At 41.6% G+C, this 18,237-nt stretch overlaps 1 protein-coding gene across 2 annotated transcripts in view; it reads right to left on the bottom strand.

The window, feature by feature from the left end:
* Positions 1-18,237, bottom strand: part of rbfox3a (RNA binding fox-1 homolog 3a) — a 190,630-nt gene that overhangs the window by 47,899 nt on the left and 124,494 nt on the right. For both annotated transcript variants that reach the window (XM_023418811.2, XM_087177256.1), the window contains exon 3: positions 17,959-18,105. In XM_023418811.2, the coding sequence (XP_023274579.1) occupies positions 17,959-18,105 (147 nt within the window). The remainder of the gene's footprint in view (positions 1-17,958; positions 18,106-18,237) is intronic.

The raw sequence follows: 18,237 nt of genomic DNA, 5'->3' as shown, positions 1-18,237 counted from the left end.
AAAGTCAGAAGTTTAAAAAAAAAAAAAAAACTCAAGTAAGGAACAGACACTTGAAAATAGACTGAGGCACAGTGCTCAAGTAAATGTGCTTTGCTACTGTCCTCCCCTGGAGATGACTCTGTCTTTGAGCTTCATACAAATCAACAGTCCTTGATCCTCAGTCTTCTGAGATCTGTTTTTTGAGGCCTGGTTCACATCAGCTAATGTTTCTTGTGAGCAGCAAACTCAAATGTTTGAGTGTTTTTTATAAGTCAAAGTGTCTGTGACCCACAGCTCCAGTCTGTTTCACTGACTGGACTCCAGGTCTGATAACTCCTGACTCCTGTTAGCTTCTGTTGACGTCATTAGCCGAGGGGTGCGCACACTTTTTACACTGTGAATGGACTGAGTGATGTTTTCAAAATGACACAAACAAAAAAAATACATTCACTAAAGTGAATGTATTTCTACATAATGAAGATCTGATTTTGAGACAATCCCAAAGTGTTCATTTACTTTACTTTTTCTTGCCACTGTTTACAAATCATCTCAGTGAATATAAATTCTGCCAGACCTGAATTACACTTTCAAAACCTTTTAGTGTTCATACAACATCTGTCTGAAACTGAGAGTCTGATTCCTCTGATGAAATACACGCGTCCTAAATAGTGTGAGGTCAGACTACGAGATGAAGGAAGGACACACACACACACACACACACACACACACACACACACACACACTGATATTAACAGTTTAACGCCTCTGAATAAATACAACTGCTGTTTTAAATAATGTATGTGCATGTGTTCTCCTCCTGATCTCCTCCTTTCATCCTCTGTTTCCGATGTCACTTTCAGATGGTCGGCTTCATCTTCATCTGCCGTTAAGAGTTTGGTCTTTTTCATTTCTTTACTATTACAATTATGTTTTTTATGTGTGTTTGTTTGTTTTAGAAAAGAGAAAATGAAAATTAACCTTCTCCTTCTATTTTTCATATCGTTCCTTCCTTCCTCTCCTTTGTTTCTAGAAGGAAACACTCAGAAAGACACATTTGAAATGTATCTAATCTCCAAATTAATTAATATCAGTGTAAAATAAACTTCCCTGAGCGCTCAGAGACCTGGATCCGTGGACTCTGTGCTGCAGGAGCAGCTGGGATGAACTCATGACTACGTGAACTAACCTTGCCAGACAGTATGGTAATGCTCAGCCTTGTGCTCCCCCCATAACTAGACCTTGAATCAAGTAGTTTATTTCAATAAATAAATAAACATGGAGCAGGCAGCGGAGCAAAGGCAAGGTCACAGCCCCAGCATCAGCCCTGAAGATGAAGGAAGTCCGCCAGCAAAGCACACGTCAGAACATACACATGATCTGCGTATACGTACTGGACGTGTTACACGTGTATGTCGCAGGACGACACACACACAGTCTGTTGGTGTGTTTTAGCTGATTACGTGGACAGGCTGTTCAGAAGAGGAACACTTAAGAAAGATTGTTGCTGATTTCATTACATTAAAAGGGAAAAACGGCTGAAATAGAACTTTTTAAAGAAAAAAAAAACCATTTGAATTGATAGGCTCGTTTCTTTGCTGTTTTTTTCTCTGTGTGTGTGTGTGTGTGTGTGTGTGTGTGTGTGTGTCTGTGTGTGTGTGTGTGTTAGAGGTCGGGGCTGCAGACAACACGGATCACAGCTCTCTTTCTGTGCCTGCCTCTCTCTCTCTCTCTCTCTTGTCTGTCCCTGTCTGGGTCTCTCGCTCCGAATGAGAGACCAGTCCACAGCCCGCTGAACAAGTCATTTAGCCCGACTACCTCTGTTTTCTTCCTGCTTCTTCCCTTCTCCAGTGGAGGGCTGCATTTTAGAGAGTGCCTGTGTGTGTGTGTGTGTGTGTGTGTGTGTGTGTGTGTGTGTGTGTGTGCGTGTATCTACTTTGTGTGTGTACTGTGTGTGTAGTTGTGTGTGTGTGAATCACAAGAGACTGGTGAATCATGAAAAGCAGGACAGGGTTTGGTTGAGGATAAAAGGGCTGTGAACTTCTCAAAATCCATTTTACCAAGTCTCAGGGTGTGTGTGTGTGTGTGTGTGTGTGTGTGTGTGTGTGCTTCACAGTGATCACTTCTATATTTGTAAATGAGGGTAAATGTCATTAATTATGATTAAAGCAGATTCCCACTACCTCTGTATCTTAATTCACCTATTCTACATAAGGGCAAAGATATAACTTCCCTTATTTGGATTTTTCTGGTTAATTAGTTTGATGCTGTGTCTCAAATCACATTCTTCCATACTCACACTCGCTATTCTTAGTGCATGAGCGCACAAGCGCGGCAACATCCGGTGCACTTTAAGTACCTGGATGGTGACCTCAAAACAGTGGAAACATTGAGTGTAAAACGATGGACACCTCTCACCCTCAACAGTTTCCATCTTGGCTACGTCGCAGAAGGACAGGGAACACCGATGTATTTCCAAACTTGTGGAAACGGTGACTGAGGAAGGACACGTCATTGGTTGCGGCTTAATTTCCATTATCACATGACACATGCAGGAAAGTAAAATGTCCATTTTCAAGACAGTCACATGTTGCAACTGTCATTTCTGCTGAGCGCACGACGGCAGCGTTTGATTTGGGACATCAGTATTCTGTGAGCACAGGGTACTACATGTGAGTGCACTGACTGAAGTATCCGATCTGGTCATCAGCAGCAGCAAGTGAAGGTTCATAGTTTACTGGTAAAACTCTCACAGATCACGACTAACGCCGGGAACACACTGCCTGTGCTGCTGCTCTGTCTCTCTACATACAGTCTGCAGGTTACCGGTATGTCGGATTTCTCTTCATTACAGATTCATTTCTGATTTGTTTTGATAGAAAATGTCACTCAAATATCACTGTCCCTACATGCAGCTGCTAGAAAATATATTTTCTCTCTCTTATTCTATTAAATTCCCTTTTTACACTAAAATTAGCATGTGTAAGTGGGGTTTTAAACTCGGGTAAACCCTAAAAAAAAAAAAAGAAGAAGACAATTGACTCCTTTCACACTGCCAGACAAGTTTGCCTGTCTGTTCAGACTGAGGACACACACACACACACACACACACACACACACACACACACACACACAGATGCAGATTAGCTGTACGGGGTGGTGCCCTGGGTTGGTGCTCCTGTAAAGTGTGGGAAACCTCAGTGGAAGGTGTGGCCGGTGTTTCTGGTGTAACGGCACCGTGCTGTGCAGGTGACAGGTGACAGGTGTGTTTACAGTGTCTCTGCTCTGAAAGACGTGAAGGGGCGAAAGTTAGCGCGTTCACTCAGGTGTTGTGTTTACATCACTGCTGATCGGAGCCGATAAACACCTGTGACTACTGCAGAGTCATGTGACCCAGGTTTGAATGATGATTGTTCCCTCTCACGCTGCAGACAAAGGCCAGATGTTAGCGAGTGTTAGCAGTTGTTTTTTGACCAGTGTAAAAGGAGCTTAAGTCACAGACTTTTCCTGTATTAAACCCGACCACCATCTTTCTGTAACACTAACCAACTGCCATGAGAGTCTAAACAGAACCATAGATTTAATTCTATAATAATAATTTAATAAGTTAGTAACACTGTTGTCACTACAGGTGGATTCTCTTCTGCAAGATCAGATATTTTGCCAAAAAACATTGTCAGTGAAAATGATCTGATACATTTTTGTGCCTTGTCAGATACGTTAATTGACAACATTTCCTCGTTGTGTTCATAGATAATTAACTGTATTTAAGAGTAATTTCTACGACACAGGGTTGAATAAACTGACAAATGAAGTTTGTGACCTTTCATGCATAAAGCTCTCAGTACTAACAGCTGTATGATGATTAATGATGATATAATCATTGAGTGTGTGAAATCCTAAATCCTATCTTTGTTCATGTAAGTGAAAGAGTGAGATTTCCTCTCTGAATTTCTTGAAACATGAGGAAGGCACAGCAGCAGTGCACTTATATTATCAATCAATCAGTCAATCAATCAATCAGTCAGTTAATCAATCACCGTATAAACGTGATTTCTTGTTTCTCGAGGAAAAAAAAACATTGTCATAATCATTTAAACATGGATGAATTATGAGACGACGGGCCCCTGGATGCAGACACGTAAAAGGCCCCCCCCCCTCCTCCTACACAGGAGCTCAAAGACACTGACACTGCAGCGAGGGTCATTTGTTGTCAGTGTGGGTCTCTCTGCAGTTGTTGTGTGTCTCTTCGTGGTCATTGTACATCTCTTTATACTCAATTTGTGTTTGTGTTGTGACTGTTTTGCATGTTAATATCATGATAACAGTCACTTCAAACGGAGGCTCTGGCCTAGGGGCCCCATGACCCCCTAACCCTAACCCTGCCTGGATCTTTCTACGCATCTAACTGATTCCCTCTGAAGGATTTGTTCAGAAACAATAAATGCAGAACAGTTTTTTTTTTTCAACTGCTCTTTCACATCTTCCTACACTGACTTCATTCTGACTTCACATAATCCTCTTGTCTCACGCAGCTCGGCACAACAGTTAATCTCACATCCTGAATGCGCTGATGCAACCAAGACCTAAACACGTCTCAGCACCACAACAATGACATTTGTCTTCCAACGGAAAACATTGTTACTCAGAGCTGACAACAGGCAGAAATACAATATGAAGCACCATTGTCTTTGAGGCATCTCTTATTTCCTTCTTCCATTACAACAGAAAAATTGTATTTCTTTATTGCTTTGATTGTAAAGTATAATTTTATTTTATTTTGGCTTTTAAATGACCATATAAGTTTCTTGCCCCAAACCCTCAAATACGAACCACAGGAGTGTACCAGTAGCAGGCATACAGGACCTCTGTTGGCATGGTAACTAATAAACACACAATCAAGGTTTTGGAACGGTCATAGATAGAAGAAAGATTTCCACCTCCATGACAAGAATCCCTCTCTGGGGCTGAAGAAGAGTAAGGTGGAAAGACGTTGGGCTGTAAACCAGACTGTATGTGAGGCGTTCAGGGAACATCTATAAATTGCAGTGTCTGCCAATAGTTTGCATGTGGAGGGGGCTTCAATGGGCTTCTTTGCCTGGAGCCCTGAGAGTCTGCGATTGCCACTGGATTCACTAACCTGCCCCCTTTCATTTTTGTATGTTGCAATTTAGAATTATTTATGCAATTTTATTTATTGTTTAGTCTTTTTTAGAGAAATGTGAGTTAGCAATTGTAAAAAAAAATGAAACACTTTTTCCATTGACGCCAGGCCTGCACCTGTGTCTGTGTGTTGTTATGTGTGCATGAGAGTCGGGGTGTGTTCTTCAGATCAGATCATTAAGAACTGGGGCAAATGAGAGTGCTCCTGCACTAAGGCTAATGAGTGGAATGAAAGCTAGCTTTAATTGTTGTCCACAATGGGCTGCGTTATTTCATTAGAACTAATTGCCCTGTCAGCCATGCCAGTGGTGCGGCAGACCAACACACACACACACACACACACACACACACACACACACACACACACACACACACGTGTACTCACCACACATATACAGCCCTGTTTAGCACAAATTCAATAGTCTTGATCAATGCCAATGAGCTGATGAACAAGAAACAAGGAGGTGATGTAGCAGTGTGAAGCACATGGTTTTTTGTCACACTCAGGTCAACGTCTATCAAGACCAGGGGAAAGAAATGTTAAAGTTATACAGAAAAATTATAGTCATAGAATTTTTAGGTTATGACTATTTATGTTCACATTGTTCGTTTACAGCTGAACTAAAGAGAGAAAAACCTCCTCAGCTGCAAGTGACATGTTTATTGTAGTCATCATCCAACCAAGAGGTTTTTTACCAACAAAGACAAATATATTTGGTTTGTGATATGAGTCACAATTTTGGTGGGGATTTGTGAATTTGATTACATCTGGAGAATATGATTTCGTAGGCTGAAGCATTTCTGTAGCACCACAACGTGTCATTTGTAATAAGCACATTGTGACTCAATTTACCTTCATCAGAAATTGAAGCTCCTGCGATTTGGTTATTGCACCTGGCCATATTTTGATTTTGATAATATTTCGATCAGTTGTTCAGCCCCTAATTGCAAAGACATGAAGGTGTGGCTGGTTGTTCTTGTAAACCAGGTCGCTGTTGTTGCAGTTAATACATGTGTAGTATGGAAAAGTCTAAACATGAGGACCTGGTCATGAGGCTTCTCAGTCTGTACTGAATCTGAAAACTCATCTGGTGTCACTCCATATGTTCTCCTTACCAACAAATCTCACAAAAACACCAAAACCAACAATGTGGTAGTCCGTCTCTAAACACTTCCTGGCGTCCCTCCTCCCTCTGTATCTCTCAGCCCCAAGTCCACTTGTTCCTACTGAAATTGTAAATCTTTAAGATCAGTTATATATATATATATATATATATATATATATATATAAAAACCTGTGTGTGTGTGTGTGTGTGTGTGTGTGTATCTAGATCATGGTTATATATATATATATATATATATATAATATTATATAAAATATCTCTCGCTTTTTTTAAACAGATGGACACTGTAGTTGTTGACAAACCTTAAAGGAGGAAACTGCATTTTTTGGGGACTATTTTCATGGGCGAATTAATCCACATTTATTGATCAAAGGAGTATTTTTGGTTGCAGGACGGTGTGTGTGGGGTGTGAGCCAAAATAGTGTGTGTTCATGGTAGTGACGGAACATGTCACCCAGTGCAACAGTGTGACCCAGTATTGTGTTGTTAACAGTTTTTGGCAACTTGGCAACAAGATGTATCAAGGCCTTGAATAGAGACACAACTTGTGTGTAACACCAGTAAGATTTTATGGAATCATCAAATCTAGAATATCACCAGTCGCTGTGATTGTGCAGAAGGTGTTTCAGAAACTAAACACAAGTTCAATCAGGAATCATTCATTCACAATTCTCTCTCACCACCACCATCAATACCACCAGTGTTTCCTATACTTTGCACAGCCTCACCGCGTTTTGAATATGATGTCATCATGATGGGGTCTAATCGATAAGAATAAGAAAAGACCAATAATAAGACTCTCACATCTCTCACTTTTCCTTTCTTATTTTGCACATGGCAATAAATGTTTATTCGTTGACTCAGAATGAAGTCTGTCCTGATTGAAATGTTTTTCAGTAGTCAGTCTGTTTCTGATGTAACAGATGCGCTCCTATTGAATCAGTCCAGCCGTCTGCGCAGGCCGTGTGATGGCTCTGGGTTTTCTTCATGTGGCCGTAAACGCAACACACACGCCTGTTTCCCCTTGCGTCTTACACACATAACTACAAAGATTGTGCTCCAAAACACAGGTGAGCTACTGTACTTGAACGCCTCCTGTGTAGATGCACACAGGGCTCGGAGCCAGCAGTGATGCTGACTGTGGCCAGAACTCTTAACTTTCATCCAGAGAGGACAGTGGAACACTGATTCACTGAACCCCCCCCTCCCACTTCTGCTTTATTATTAACAGTACATTCTACTGTAATGAGATTCTTTCTGTGTTTACTTCAAATGATCTCAAATTATTTCTCTTTAATGTAATTACACCTAAAGGTCTTATTGGTAGCAGGGGTACAGTGTGTGATTTCTATGTATGAGATCCTGGTTGCATGTTTCCTCCAGTCACTGCTGTTTTTCTGCATCCTCTGTCTTCCCGCATCCATCTCTATTGCAGTGTTTGGTCTCAGAGGGAAGTCGTCTCCATTAGTCCAAATGAATGTTATTTTGCAGGGAAGACAGAGAGGTGTGCATCAGCCTCAGTGAGTTTACAGAGGCAGCGCGCTTCTCTCACAGAGGACGGCTGCTGCTTCTGAAACTGAATCTTTGTTGAATAAAGAAGCAAATAACAAAAACATTGATTTATAAAACAGATGTATGTGAGTGTTGGCCAGAACAGTATTTGGATATTCAACCTGGTCAGTTTGTGTCCAGGTCCAAAAATTCTTAATTTAGTTAGCACAGGTTTCAGTTTGTGAAATAGTGAAGAAATTTAATGTTGTGATTATTTCAATTGTTATTGTGACATATAAATATCTAATTTTAGTGACTCTCGCTTTATTAAACTGTTTATAGTTCTGTTCAGACTCTCAGAGCGGTTGGTTCAAGTTAGAGAAAGACAGGAAAGGTTTAAAACAGGAAAAGTTCAGTCACTTCAGACACAACCTGTTTGCGTGTATTTAACCAAAGCACGTTCCATGTTTCTCAACACGAACTGATGTGAGACTGTGTTGGGATGTTATGATTTACTTCATACAAATGATTGTTTTTTCAAAATGTCCATTTTGATTCTCGTTTATTTAGTCATTAGCTTCCATTAGAGAACATTTAAATCATACAGAAATTCTTTAATACAATTTAAACCAAAGGCTTTAGGAACCGTAAGGCAAAGTCCTACAGTATAAACACTATAGAGAAGCACTCAGTGTTATATCACATGTTTACCATTCTAATGGATCATTATCACTGATGCATTAACATTAAAGCAGCATTTTAATACTGTAGCTGGTTGCTGTTGATGCTTTCTGGTGGTTTCCCTCCCAACAATGGATAACACTGTATTTCGTGCACTGTATGGTGGCAGGCGTACTGTACCTTGGGTTGTCATTGGTTACAATAATAAATGCGGTGTATCAACAGAGGAGTATCAGACCTTGGTTGCAGTAATAAACAGTCATGGCTTGGTTCAGGAAAAGATCATGGTTTGGGTTCAAATAAGTACTTCCTCAACATTAAGCCGATCTTTGTTGTAATGGTTACAATAATGACATTATCATTAACTTTGTTGAATGGTCATGGATAAGGGAAACGACACAAACTGTAGGTTTCACATGGGAATGGGACAGCACTCTCCTGTCTGTTCCTGTTATGTTGACTCTCCTCCTGACGTGGACTCTGTCTCTCTTTATACTACGTCACCGCACTTTTCCCTTTGCTCCTGTCATAATTACTACGACCACTAGATCTCGCCTAGCAACAAAATGTTACTATGGGTCATAATAACCTGCTGCATAGATGACCTATGGACTTGCTTTTATCACAGCTACTAAAAAATGAAGTGCATCATAAAAATATATGTAAACTTGAGTCAGGTACATGTGCTTAGTAACTTGTCACCACCCAAATAAAAGGAAAAATTGAGTTGTAGCTGTAGAAATTACAAACTAACTGTGATGATTGTTTGCATATTTGATGAAACTCCCGTGGTTATGGGTCTGAGATTCTAATATCTTAAAATCGATGACATCTCCCAGAATTACCGCTCTCACCTGCAGTGCCTCGCCTTAATGGTAAACAGAGCAATAACTTCTATCACTGTCCCTCTCTATTCTAAACACTCTAATTGTCTTAATCAACACAAAAACACTGGCACCACTGGGGGCACACAACAATGGCAGAGCGCAGGTTTCCTAACTACCCACTCAGTGCAGAGCGGCTCCATCCCTGCGCTGATATGTTGGTGTAAATTAGCAGGTTTTCAGATTATAATTACACCTTGCCTCCTCGGAGGCAGAGCTGGTTAGAGTGGAGCCTTATGGAATAATTGGGGAGGCAAATGAGAGTGTAGCCATGAACAGGAGACATTAAAAAGAATTCCCTTGCTGGGAACACTGGGCTACCTGGAATGCTGGAAGCTTCTAGAAGAGGTGATTAGGCAGGAGTAGGTGTCATTAAAACTCCATTAGCACAAAACCCAACCCCTGGTGCTCACCTCACACACACACACACACACACACGCACACACACACTGCTGTAGACCATGAGTGTTTGTGTGCATGTGTATGTGTGTGTGTGCGAGCCCATCTACGTGTGTGTGAGTGTCTAATGACTCACTCAGCTGGACCCCTACCACTGGGAATGTGACCGTAAGGACCCTGTTGCGGCAGACTCACTAAGTGCCTGCTTATTAATTAAACACAGCTGAGGCTCCGGGGACGGCGGCAGTCCTGCATATCATCTTATGAAGTTTCACTCTGCGTGGGGCTAAACGAGCGGGGTCCTTCTGCGAGTCGCGAGCCCAGCACTGGCAGACATTTTGGTTTGGATCCACTGGCAGACATTTTGGTTCCATGCGTCAGAGATAATTACGAAGAATTTATGAAAGGCCAAAACAAACCCCACAAAAACTGACATGTGGTCAGACTGGGACTGCTTCCCTGCTGTTTGAGCGACGTATAAGAATCCAAATCACCCTGGATATTTGTGTGTGTGTGTGTGTGTGTGTGTGTGTGCGTAAATGAGCAGTGTGAGTTTTCAGGCCCAGGGAATTATTTGAGGTGCAGAACTAGATTACAGATTTCAGCCACATCTTGCGAATGAGAGAATTGAATCAGTGAAGTGGTGCTCTGAATGCCAATTATCATTCTACCATTAAAACCCTCTTCCCCGGCCTAGTAATTTCCTTCCAAATGTGTTTTTCTAATTATGAATTAAACTCAAATAAGCTTGGGTAATGAACCCAGTTTTATTCCTTTCCGAGGCCGTACTTTGTCTGCCTGGTGTGTCTCTGCTGCTGCAGCCGTACCCGCAATCTGGCTTTAATTCTGTGTCCTGAGCTGGATTTCCAGAGGTGTTTGAGGGAGTATTACTGTGTATTATTGTGTAATTCACAGAGACAGACCTCCAGCTTGTGGCTGCATCACCTTTGATTGAACTTCTTTATATGGCTTTGTTTAACGCACTCGTATTGCTTTTCTATTACAGCTTTTGCTGAAATGACACAGAATTCCATTTGCTGTAATGCCCCAGCTATTGCCTTTGTTTGCATTGTGGTGGTAGTCTAGCAGAACCGTACTGGGAGATTGAGCCAGTTGCTCACAAGTCCCATTTTAAGTGAATGGAGGAGAATGCCACTGGAGCCCATTGTGGCGAAGGCAGAGCCCAGATGGAATCTCGGCTGCAGTGCTCCTGCCCTGCCCACAGCCATTAATCCTTAAAGGTGGACCATTAACAGGGAGAAAAGAGAAAGTGGTGTGTGTGAGTGTGTATGTGTGTGTGTGTGTGTGAGAGAGTGTATGCTGCATGTGCCTGTGTGTGTGTGTGTGTGTGTGTGTGTGAGGGTCCTGACAGCTTGTTACATCCTCTGCTAGCAGAGAGCCACCAAACACAGTGGATCAAAACTGCTCAACTGCTGGTGAGGAAAGTGAGGAACATGGTAGGAATGGAGCTCGGCCTTATATGTTTCCTGTGTTTCACATGGGATCTGTTTAAGATGACAGACAGTAGTCAAGTCAAGTGAATTTTTATTTAGATAACTGTATCAGAAGTTATATCAGCGCACCATATAGAGTTGGACTCGATCATACTTTTTATAACATTGATTACAGAGATTCAAAGATTCCCACTGTGAGCAAGTAATCTCAGTAAAGGCTCAGCTCTCGCCACCGGGGTAGAGGTTAGGGGTCAGGGTACAACTGTTTTTGTAGCAGATAAAGTTAAAATCAAGTGACCATTCATTATCAATTATCAAAATGAACAATATATTGCTTTGAAACCGAAGATTCACAACACTGTTAGCAGTGAATTGGAATCTCTTCTCAGAGGACACAGAAATACGAACCAACCATCTGTAGAACAGCTCACATTGCGATCGTTTGCATACTAATTACGTAGATTAACATGTTCTCGCCCCGGGAAGTCACTGGTGAAAGTAAATGGACTGCACTCGTATAGCTTTTTTCTAGTCATATCGACCACTCAAAGCACTTTACACTACAAGCCACATTCACCCATTCACTCACACATACAGCGCTTTTCCACCACACGCACACTCGCACCTCGATGTGTCATCAGGGGCAAGTCAGGTTTCAGTATCTTGCCCTCCTGAGCAACAGCTGCCCGCATTACATTCAGAACTTGTCTTTTCCTGCGACTGATCGTTTGTAGTGTTTTACAAAAAAAAAAAAACTTCAGTAGAAAGAGGAAATGGTGAAAGAAATGTTTTACATCAGTCATAACTGAAGGTCCATGCTACCTGACTTCCATAAGATTAGTTTAAACTATACATATATTTAGACCTCGACTTAATACTGAAGTCATCTTTCTCAAGTTTCTCATTTTGTGTTCTCAAGTGCAGGTGATAGATCTTCACAGGAGCAAGGGGCAGGTGGAATAACTTTAAAGGAAATCTTTGATTTATGGAGTGCTGCAGGGATGAGTTCCAACCAGGAAGTTAGCTTCATACCTGGTTCCCTCCACAAAAAGCCAATGGGATTTTTCCATTGTCTTTTGGATTATTACAGAAAATAAACAACAGTTTATGATCCACACAGGTTTAGTTCAGCAGGATCATCTTCACTAATGAACAGCACTTTATGATGTTTGAAGCATAAATACAATCAGCAGAAGTGAAAAGCTAATGCTAGAATATAAACTAACTACACCACGGTCACATGACTTCATCGTCACCACCACGAAACTTCAACTCTTAGTTTGATTCAGCTCTGACCTCTTCTAAAAGCCTTTCCTCTGACAGAGTTAGTGACAGTTTGCACGAGCGCGAGTATAAACACAACGAGGCTGTGAAGGTGGATTGGTGAGTAGATCAGTTTTCATGTTCTGCGTGATAACGTTTAACGTCCACGACAACCTCTGTAGCAACCAGACTTTTTTAAGACACACAAGCTTAAAGAAATCATGACTGGGGAGACTTTGGGACGAGGGAACAGGAAGTGCTAAAATGCTGCTAATTTCCAGGTTGTAGGACTCATTCCTGCAGCATTTATTACAACCTGGGTTTTACTTTCAGTATTCAGCAGTATTGTCCACAGCAGTATTGTCCACATTAAGTCAGCTGCTGAGGTATGAGAACACAATGACGAAGGAAAAAAAAACATTTTTACAACCTCATCTGAGTCTGAATCTCATTCACACTTGCACTTGTTTTTACTGAGCATGAGAGATGGTAATTAAGTAATGAGTTTATTACACTGATTACGTGAGTGTATTTAATATCTCTGTGTATTTAACCCTATTAAGGTGCAGCTGCCTTCACGTTGAGGTCTTAACATTCAGCTCAGACTTGTATCAAAGACTGCCATCTTTACTTTTACTATATCTATCTATCTATATCCATGTTACACAATGCATGTCTGAAAGGGTCTTTAGCAATTGAATGTTGCTAAAAAGACAGGAATGATGGTCAAAACTAAGCTGTCATAAGTATATGCCATAGTATCCTTAAAGGTTCATATTATAAAGGATCACTCAGTAAAGCCAATTAGAGGAGAGGCTCAGGGCCTCCTCTCTTCTGATTGGCTCATCGACCTGTTGTGACTAGAGCTCCAGAGAGAAGCCTGAGAGAGGAGATGTAAAACTACACTGAGATGGTTTTTGGTTCTTAAAACCACAAATATATCTTCTTATGGATCAAAAATTCAAATAAACGCAGAAGAAGAGGAAAATATGGAGCTTTAAGCTTGAATTGTATACTTTGTTATAGATCTGTAATATCACCTATGCTTTGTATTTTATTTTTATTTCTCAACAAAGCTTTCTTGAAGAAGAAAAGTTGCCGTGACAGAGAAAAAGTTTCCTGGCTCCAGTTCTCCTGAGGCTCCAGTGACTTGGATCCTCAGTCTTTGTGATCCTGCTCTTAACGGGGCTGGATGACCTCTGAGCAGAGCTGATTGTAGTGAGAGCTACCAGATTGGCTGTCTCTTCTAATCCCCCTCTCCTGCCTCTCTGTCCTGCTGCTGCTTTTTTTTTTTTTCTCCCAACTTCTACTTGGCGACCTGATGATGTCACTGGTTAATTGTGGTGCAGTGTTTAGAGTCTTGGAGACCTCCCCAGGTGACTAGAGACTGTTGGGAGAAAGTTTTCAAGAATAAAACTGTACATAAATCCAAACACAAACACACACACACACACACACACACACACCTACTTCCCACCAATAACCGCAGCTGTCACCCTATATACACCTAATGAGGATAAACGCCTTTTTAACCTTGACCCTGAGGAATCCCATTAATTGTGTCTCCACCGGCCTCTCAATCCCCTCCTCTTCTCCCCACATCAGGAGCTCTGAGGCTGGGGAAGGCAAAGGGTTGGCTCCCCTCCTCCTGGAGCAGGAGCAGATGTTCCACTCGATTAGACGAACTGGGACGTGGGCGGTGGTGTGAGGGGAGTAAATCTCCAGCCTTCTATTATATTAAATGTTAGTGCTGGATCTGTGTTTGTAAATCTATACCCAGTAATGTGTCTGTGTGCGTGTGTGTGTATGTGTGTGTGTGTGTGTGTGTGTCTGTGGGTAGTTCATCATTGGTAAACACTTGTGAAGCGTTGGCTCCCGCTGACATACATACAAACACACACACACACACACACACACACACACACACACACACACACACACACACACACACACACACACAGAGAGAACTCGATTGCCATGATGTGTGTATTTGGAGCCGTGTTCAGGAACAGGCTGTCAGTGTTTCTCCCACTAGCACGAACTCTACTACATCGCCCGTAAACATTCCAAACTGTTGCCGTAGAAATGGAAATCAAAGATCTCTCAGCAACATTTACTCTAACAACAGCTACTTCACTTCACTTCAGGAAAAGGGGGTCGCTCTGAACATTGCTACAAATATCTCTTAAAATGACCTGAGAGCTCTTGATATTTGCTTTAGAGACAATTTAAAATCAGATGAGGAGTTTGTATAAAGCTGTTTGTTACTTCAGCACCACGGACAGCGTCATGGTTTCATCAATACAGCACAGTGAGGAGGAGGGCTGCAGAGGGAGGATGGAGGTTAACTGTCAATTCAACAGTTTGTGCTGACATGTCTATGAATAAACTGGAAAAATCAATCAAATTAGCAGATCTAGTCAAATATGACAAAAATGTATAATTACCCACTAACTCTTTAACGTATCACAGGGTATCACACGGCAAACTAGTCTTCCTCCTATAGCAGACAGCTGGGCCGCAACAGTAGGAAGTGTCGACATTGAATCTACGCTGTAACCGTCTCTTCAACGGTCGCTGATTAAAGTCCTCAATAGTGGTGTAAGAGGAGGTCAAATCAGAAAACAAATTGTTCTTATTATGTCATGCTTAACTGCACTGACTTGCTGACTGTACTTTCTATTCTAACACACACAGCTGTAGCTTGAGACGGGCGACAGCGCTAACCACTGCTCCACCTTGCCACATTTCTGAGACAGATATTTTGAAATCCTAGTTTCTATGTTAAGATCTTATATAAATCAAGTAATTGCTGCATTATACATTTCCTGCATTATACTTACATACATTTAAATTTTTCCCTTTCACAGGTGAAGAGAACTGAAGCGTGGTGATCTACTTCTCCAACTCCCTATGGTTCACTTAAGGATTAAGGTTAGAGGGCATCTAGAGGTAAAGGTGTGAATAATTTAAAGCAAAGTACGTCCTGTTGAAATGTTCTGTTTAAAGTGAGAGTGATGTGCACCGCTCAGTGTTGCTCTGCCACTGCTGCTGCTGCATTTCTGCTTTGCAAACACTGCTATAAACATCGCTGCTAATGCTTCTGAAAATGCTGCTGTTGTTCATAATAGCATCTCACAAGCCTCACCTCTGAAATACCCCTGGTGGGGGTGGGGGATGGGGGCCTAAGTATTCCAAGTCACTACTTTGTGATGAGCTTGATGTTTGCTTATGGGAAGTGATAAGTTCAACGCCGAGACAGCAAACACAGACTCTGTAATGGATGCTCTAGAAATCACCAACAATAAAACAATTGCACGAGATGGCTGATTTAAATATAAGGAGCTGTGAGCAGAGAGGACGTTCTTAATGGGAAAGCCGCAGGTGCCTCGTAATTTTACCTCCAATGGTTCATCAGTCACTGCTCTGTGTTCTGGCTCTATCACAGCTTCTGATGACCAGCTGTCATCGTAGCCAAGGGCTGTTTTCGGTCTACTTTCTGCAGTTGGATTTTGCAGGAGCAGTGGATTCACTCTTAAGTGTCAAGTCCATGTGCATATACAGATACCTACTGTATATTTATTGGAAATTGCCATAGAATTAATATTCAATGATGTATTTAATGTGTTGATGACTTTTCATACTTCCTTGCATGAGGGATAACTCAAGATAAATAAAAGACGCTAGGGGCTTTATTTTTGTGCTGATGCATGGGTCCTGCAGCGCACTGAGGTTATTTCCTCGACCGCGTCAGGTTGGTATTTCGGTGACTGCTGTGCGCCACAGTGGGAACAGGTCCCTTTATTTAGTGAAATCACCTCCATATACCTTTTTTTAACCGGCTGACATGTGATAATGCAGACCAAAAAGCTGTACTGTGGCATTAATGCTAGTCAGACTGAAAACAAGATTAACATGTGGTTCTTACAGCTCTGTAACCCCCGACAGTCTGTGGGTAGTCTGTCTCCTTTACAGCCGTCTGAAGAAAGCAGGTATGTCTCCCATCTGCAGTCTCTAACAGGAGTGATGTTGTTGCACTGTCAATCCACTATTATGATCACAATGATCTTTTTGTTTACTGCAAAGGACAAGATGGCAGCGTGCACAGATGCAGCAGCTTCACTCTCCTCTGAACTAAATAACGTACCGTATTGGGGACACACACTGAACTTCGTTCCAAAGCTGTGCAACGACAGTAAAGGCATTCAAACTCTGAAGTACGTGCAGCAGATCTGCTGGTTTAATGTTGTGCCACAAATGTTGTGCCAACAAATGTTGTGCCAAGACTTGTTTTTTTATTGATTATTCTATAGTTTCTACTGTAAACCGTGTGTTGGATACAGGCACATTAGTCTAATTAAAAATCCTACATCAATTAAAACTTCTCTTTCAACTAATAACTCCCTCAGGATGGTCAGTTTCTTGAGAGTGCAACTTTAAAAATTTTTTGTGGATCACGTTTCTAAATGTGATGATGAGCCAGGCAAATATGAGTTTTTCCATGTTAAACAGATGAATCCAGGCTGATTGATACATTAAAACGAATGACTAACTGAAATAAAGAAATAAAACATGAAAAATCTGGTCTACATTTTTAATTCTACTCTTACTGTACAATGTTATTTAATGTCAGATGATTCTGGATCTTTGTATGACAGATAGAACAGTGCACTATTAACAAGGAAAACATAACGATCACAAGATCTTCAAGCTGTCCAAAGTGAATTCAAATTAAAAGACTAATTTCCTCCTCTTGACAGTGCATTTCAGCTGTTCTCTACCTCCCAGACATAAAGTTTCCTCTGAAAAACACCTCGTCACAGCATTCTCACACTGTCACTGCATCATGACAGAGAGAGCTTTGTGTTTAAAGGGGATGAAAGAATTGAATGTGATTGGCTATGATTGTCACAACCTCTAACACGCCAATCGCTAATGTATCGTAATGTATTATTTCTGATCCCATGTACCACAGGTGTGCCTGGCCACGAAAACATACAAGTGTGCTTGGTGCACTGAGCGGGGCGCATTTGAGAGAGCCCTTCCTGGTTCATGAAAACAGATCCCTATGTGATTTAAATGTTAAGACACTTACATGCTTTTACATGATTTAAGCAAAGAGTATTCCTTTAAGCTTGAGCGCAGACAAATCCAAACACACACACACACACATACTAGCTTGACAAGTTGAGCTACTGCATTGAAAAGTATCGTCTGGAATAACAGAGGTGGATCATTTACAACATGATATAATACTTAAAGTCTACATTAAATCCAGGCTACAAAACTCTATATTAAAAACATGAAAGGTGAAGAGTTATCTCTGCTCATAATTATATTATAATAATCATATTAAATATATACACAATCTCGTTTTGGCTGAATTTGCTTCTGCGCTCTTGAAAAGTAGACTAGAGCAAGAGTACTATACAGATCCAACTGGATATAAATGCATTCCCCATAGTGTATGGTGCCTGAGTGCAGTAAGGTTGTGTGTGTGTGTGTGTGTGTTCGTCGTCTCACCCCGAACATTTGCCGGAGGTCAGGATCTCGGAAGCGGAAGGGGATGTTGGAGACGTGTAACCTCTTGGGCTGCTGCTTCCCGGACGAGTCGTTGGGCTGCAGGTGGAGCTGCTGGGAGCCCTCTGTCTGTACAGCCTCCTCGGCCTGCTGCAGGGAAACACACAGCACGTCACAGGTTAGCTCCTTTTGTGAGAGGTGAGGTTGTTCAGCTCAAAACTAGAACGGGATGGGGCGACATACCAGTAGAGGAACAGAATACTGACAGAGCAACATGGTAAA

Source organism: Seriola lalandi, unplaced genomic scaffold, assembly GCF_002814215.2.
Source record: "Seriola lalandi dorsalis isolate HSWRI2012SDOR001 ecotype SW California unplaced genomic scaffold, Sedor1 jcf7180002054585, whole genome shotgun sequence".
Lineage (NCBI taxonomy): Eukaryota > Metazoa > Chordata > Actinopteri > Carangiformes > Carangidae > Seriola > Seriola lalandi.
Note: the sequence above shows the minus strand (reverse complement) of the source record. Positions and strands in the feature narration are given on the sequence as shown.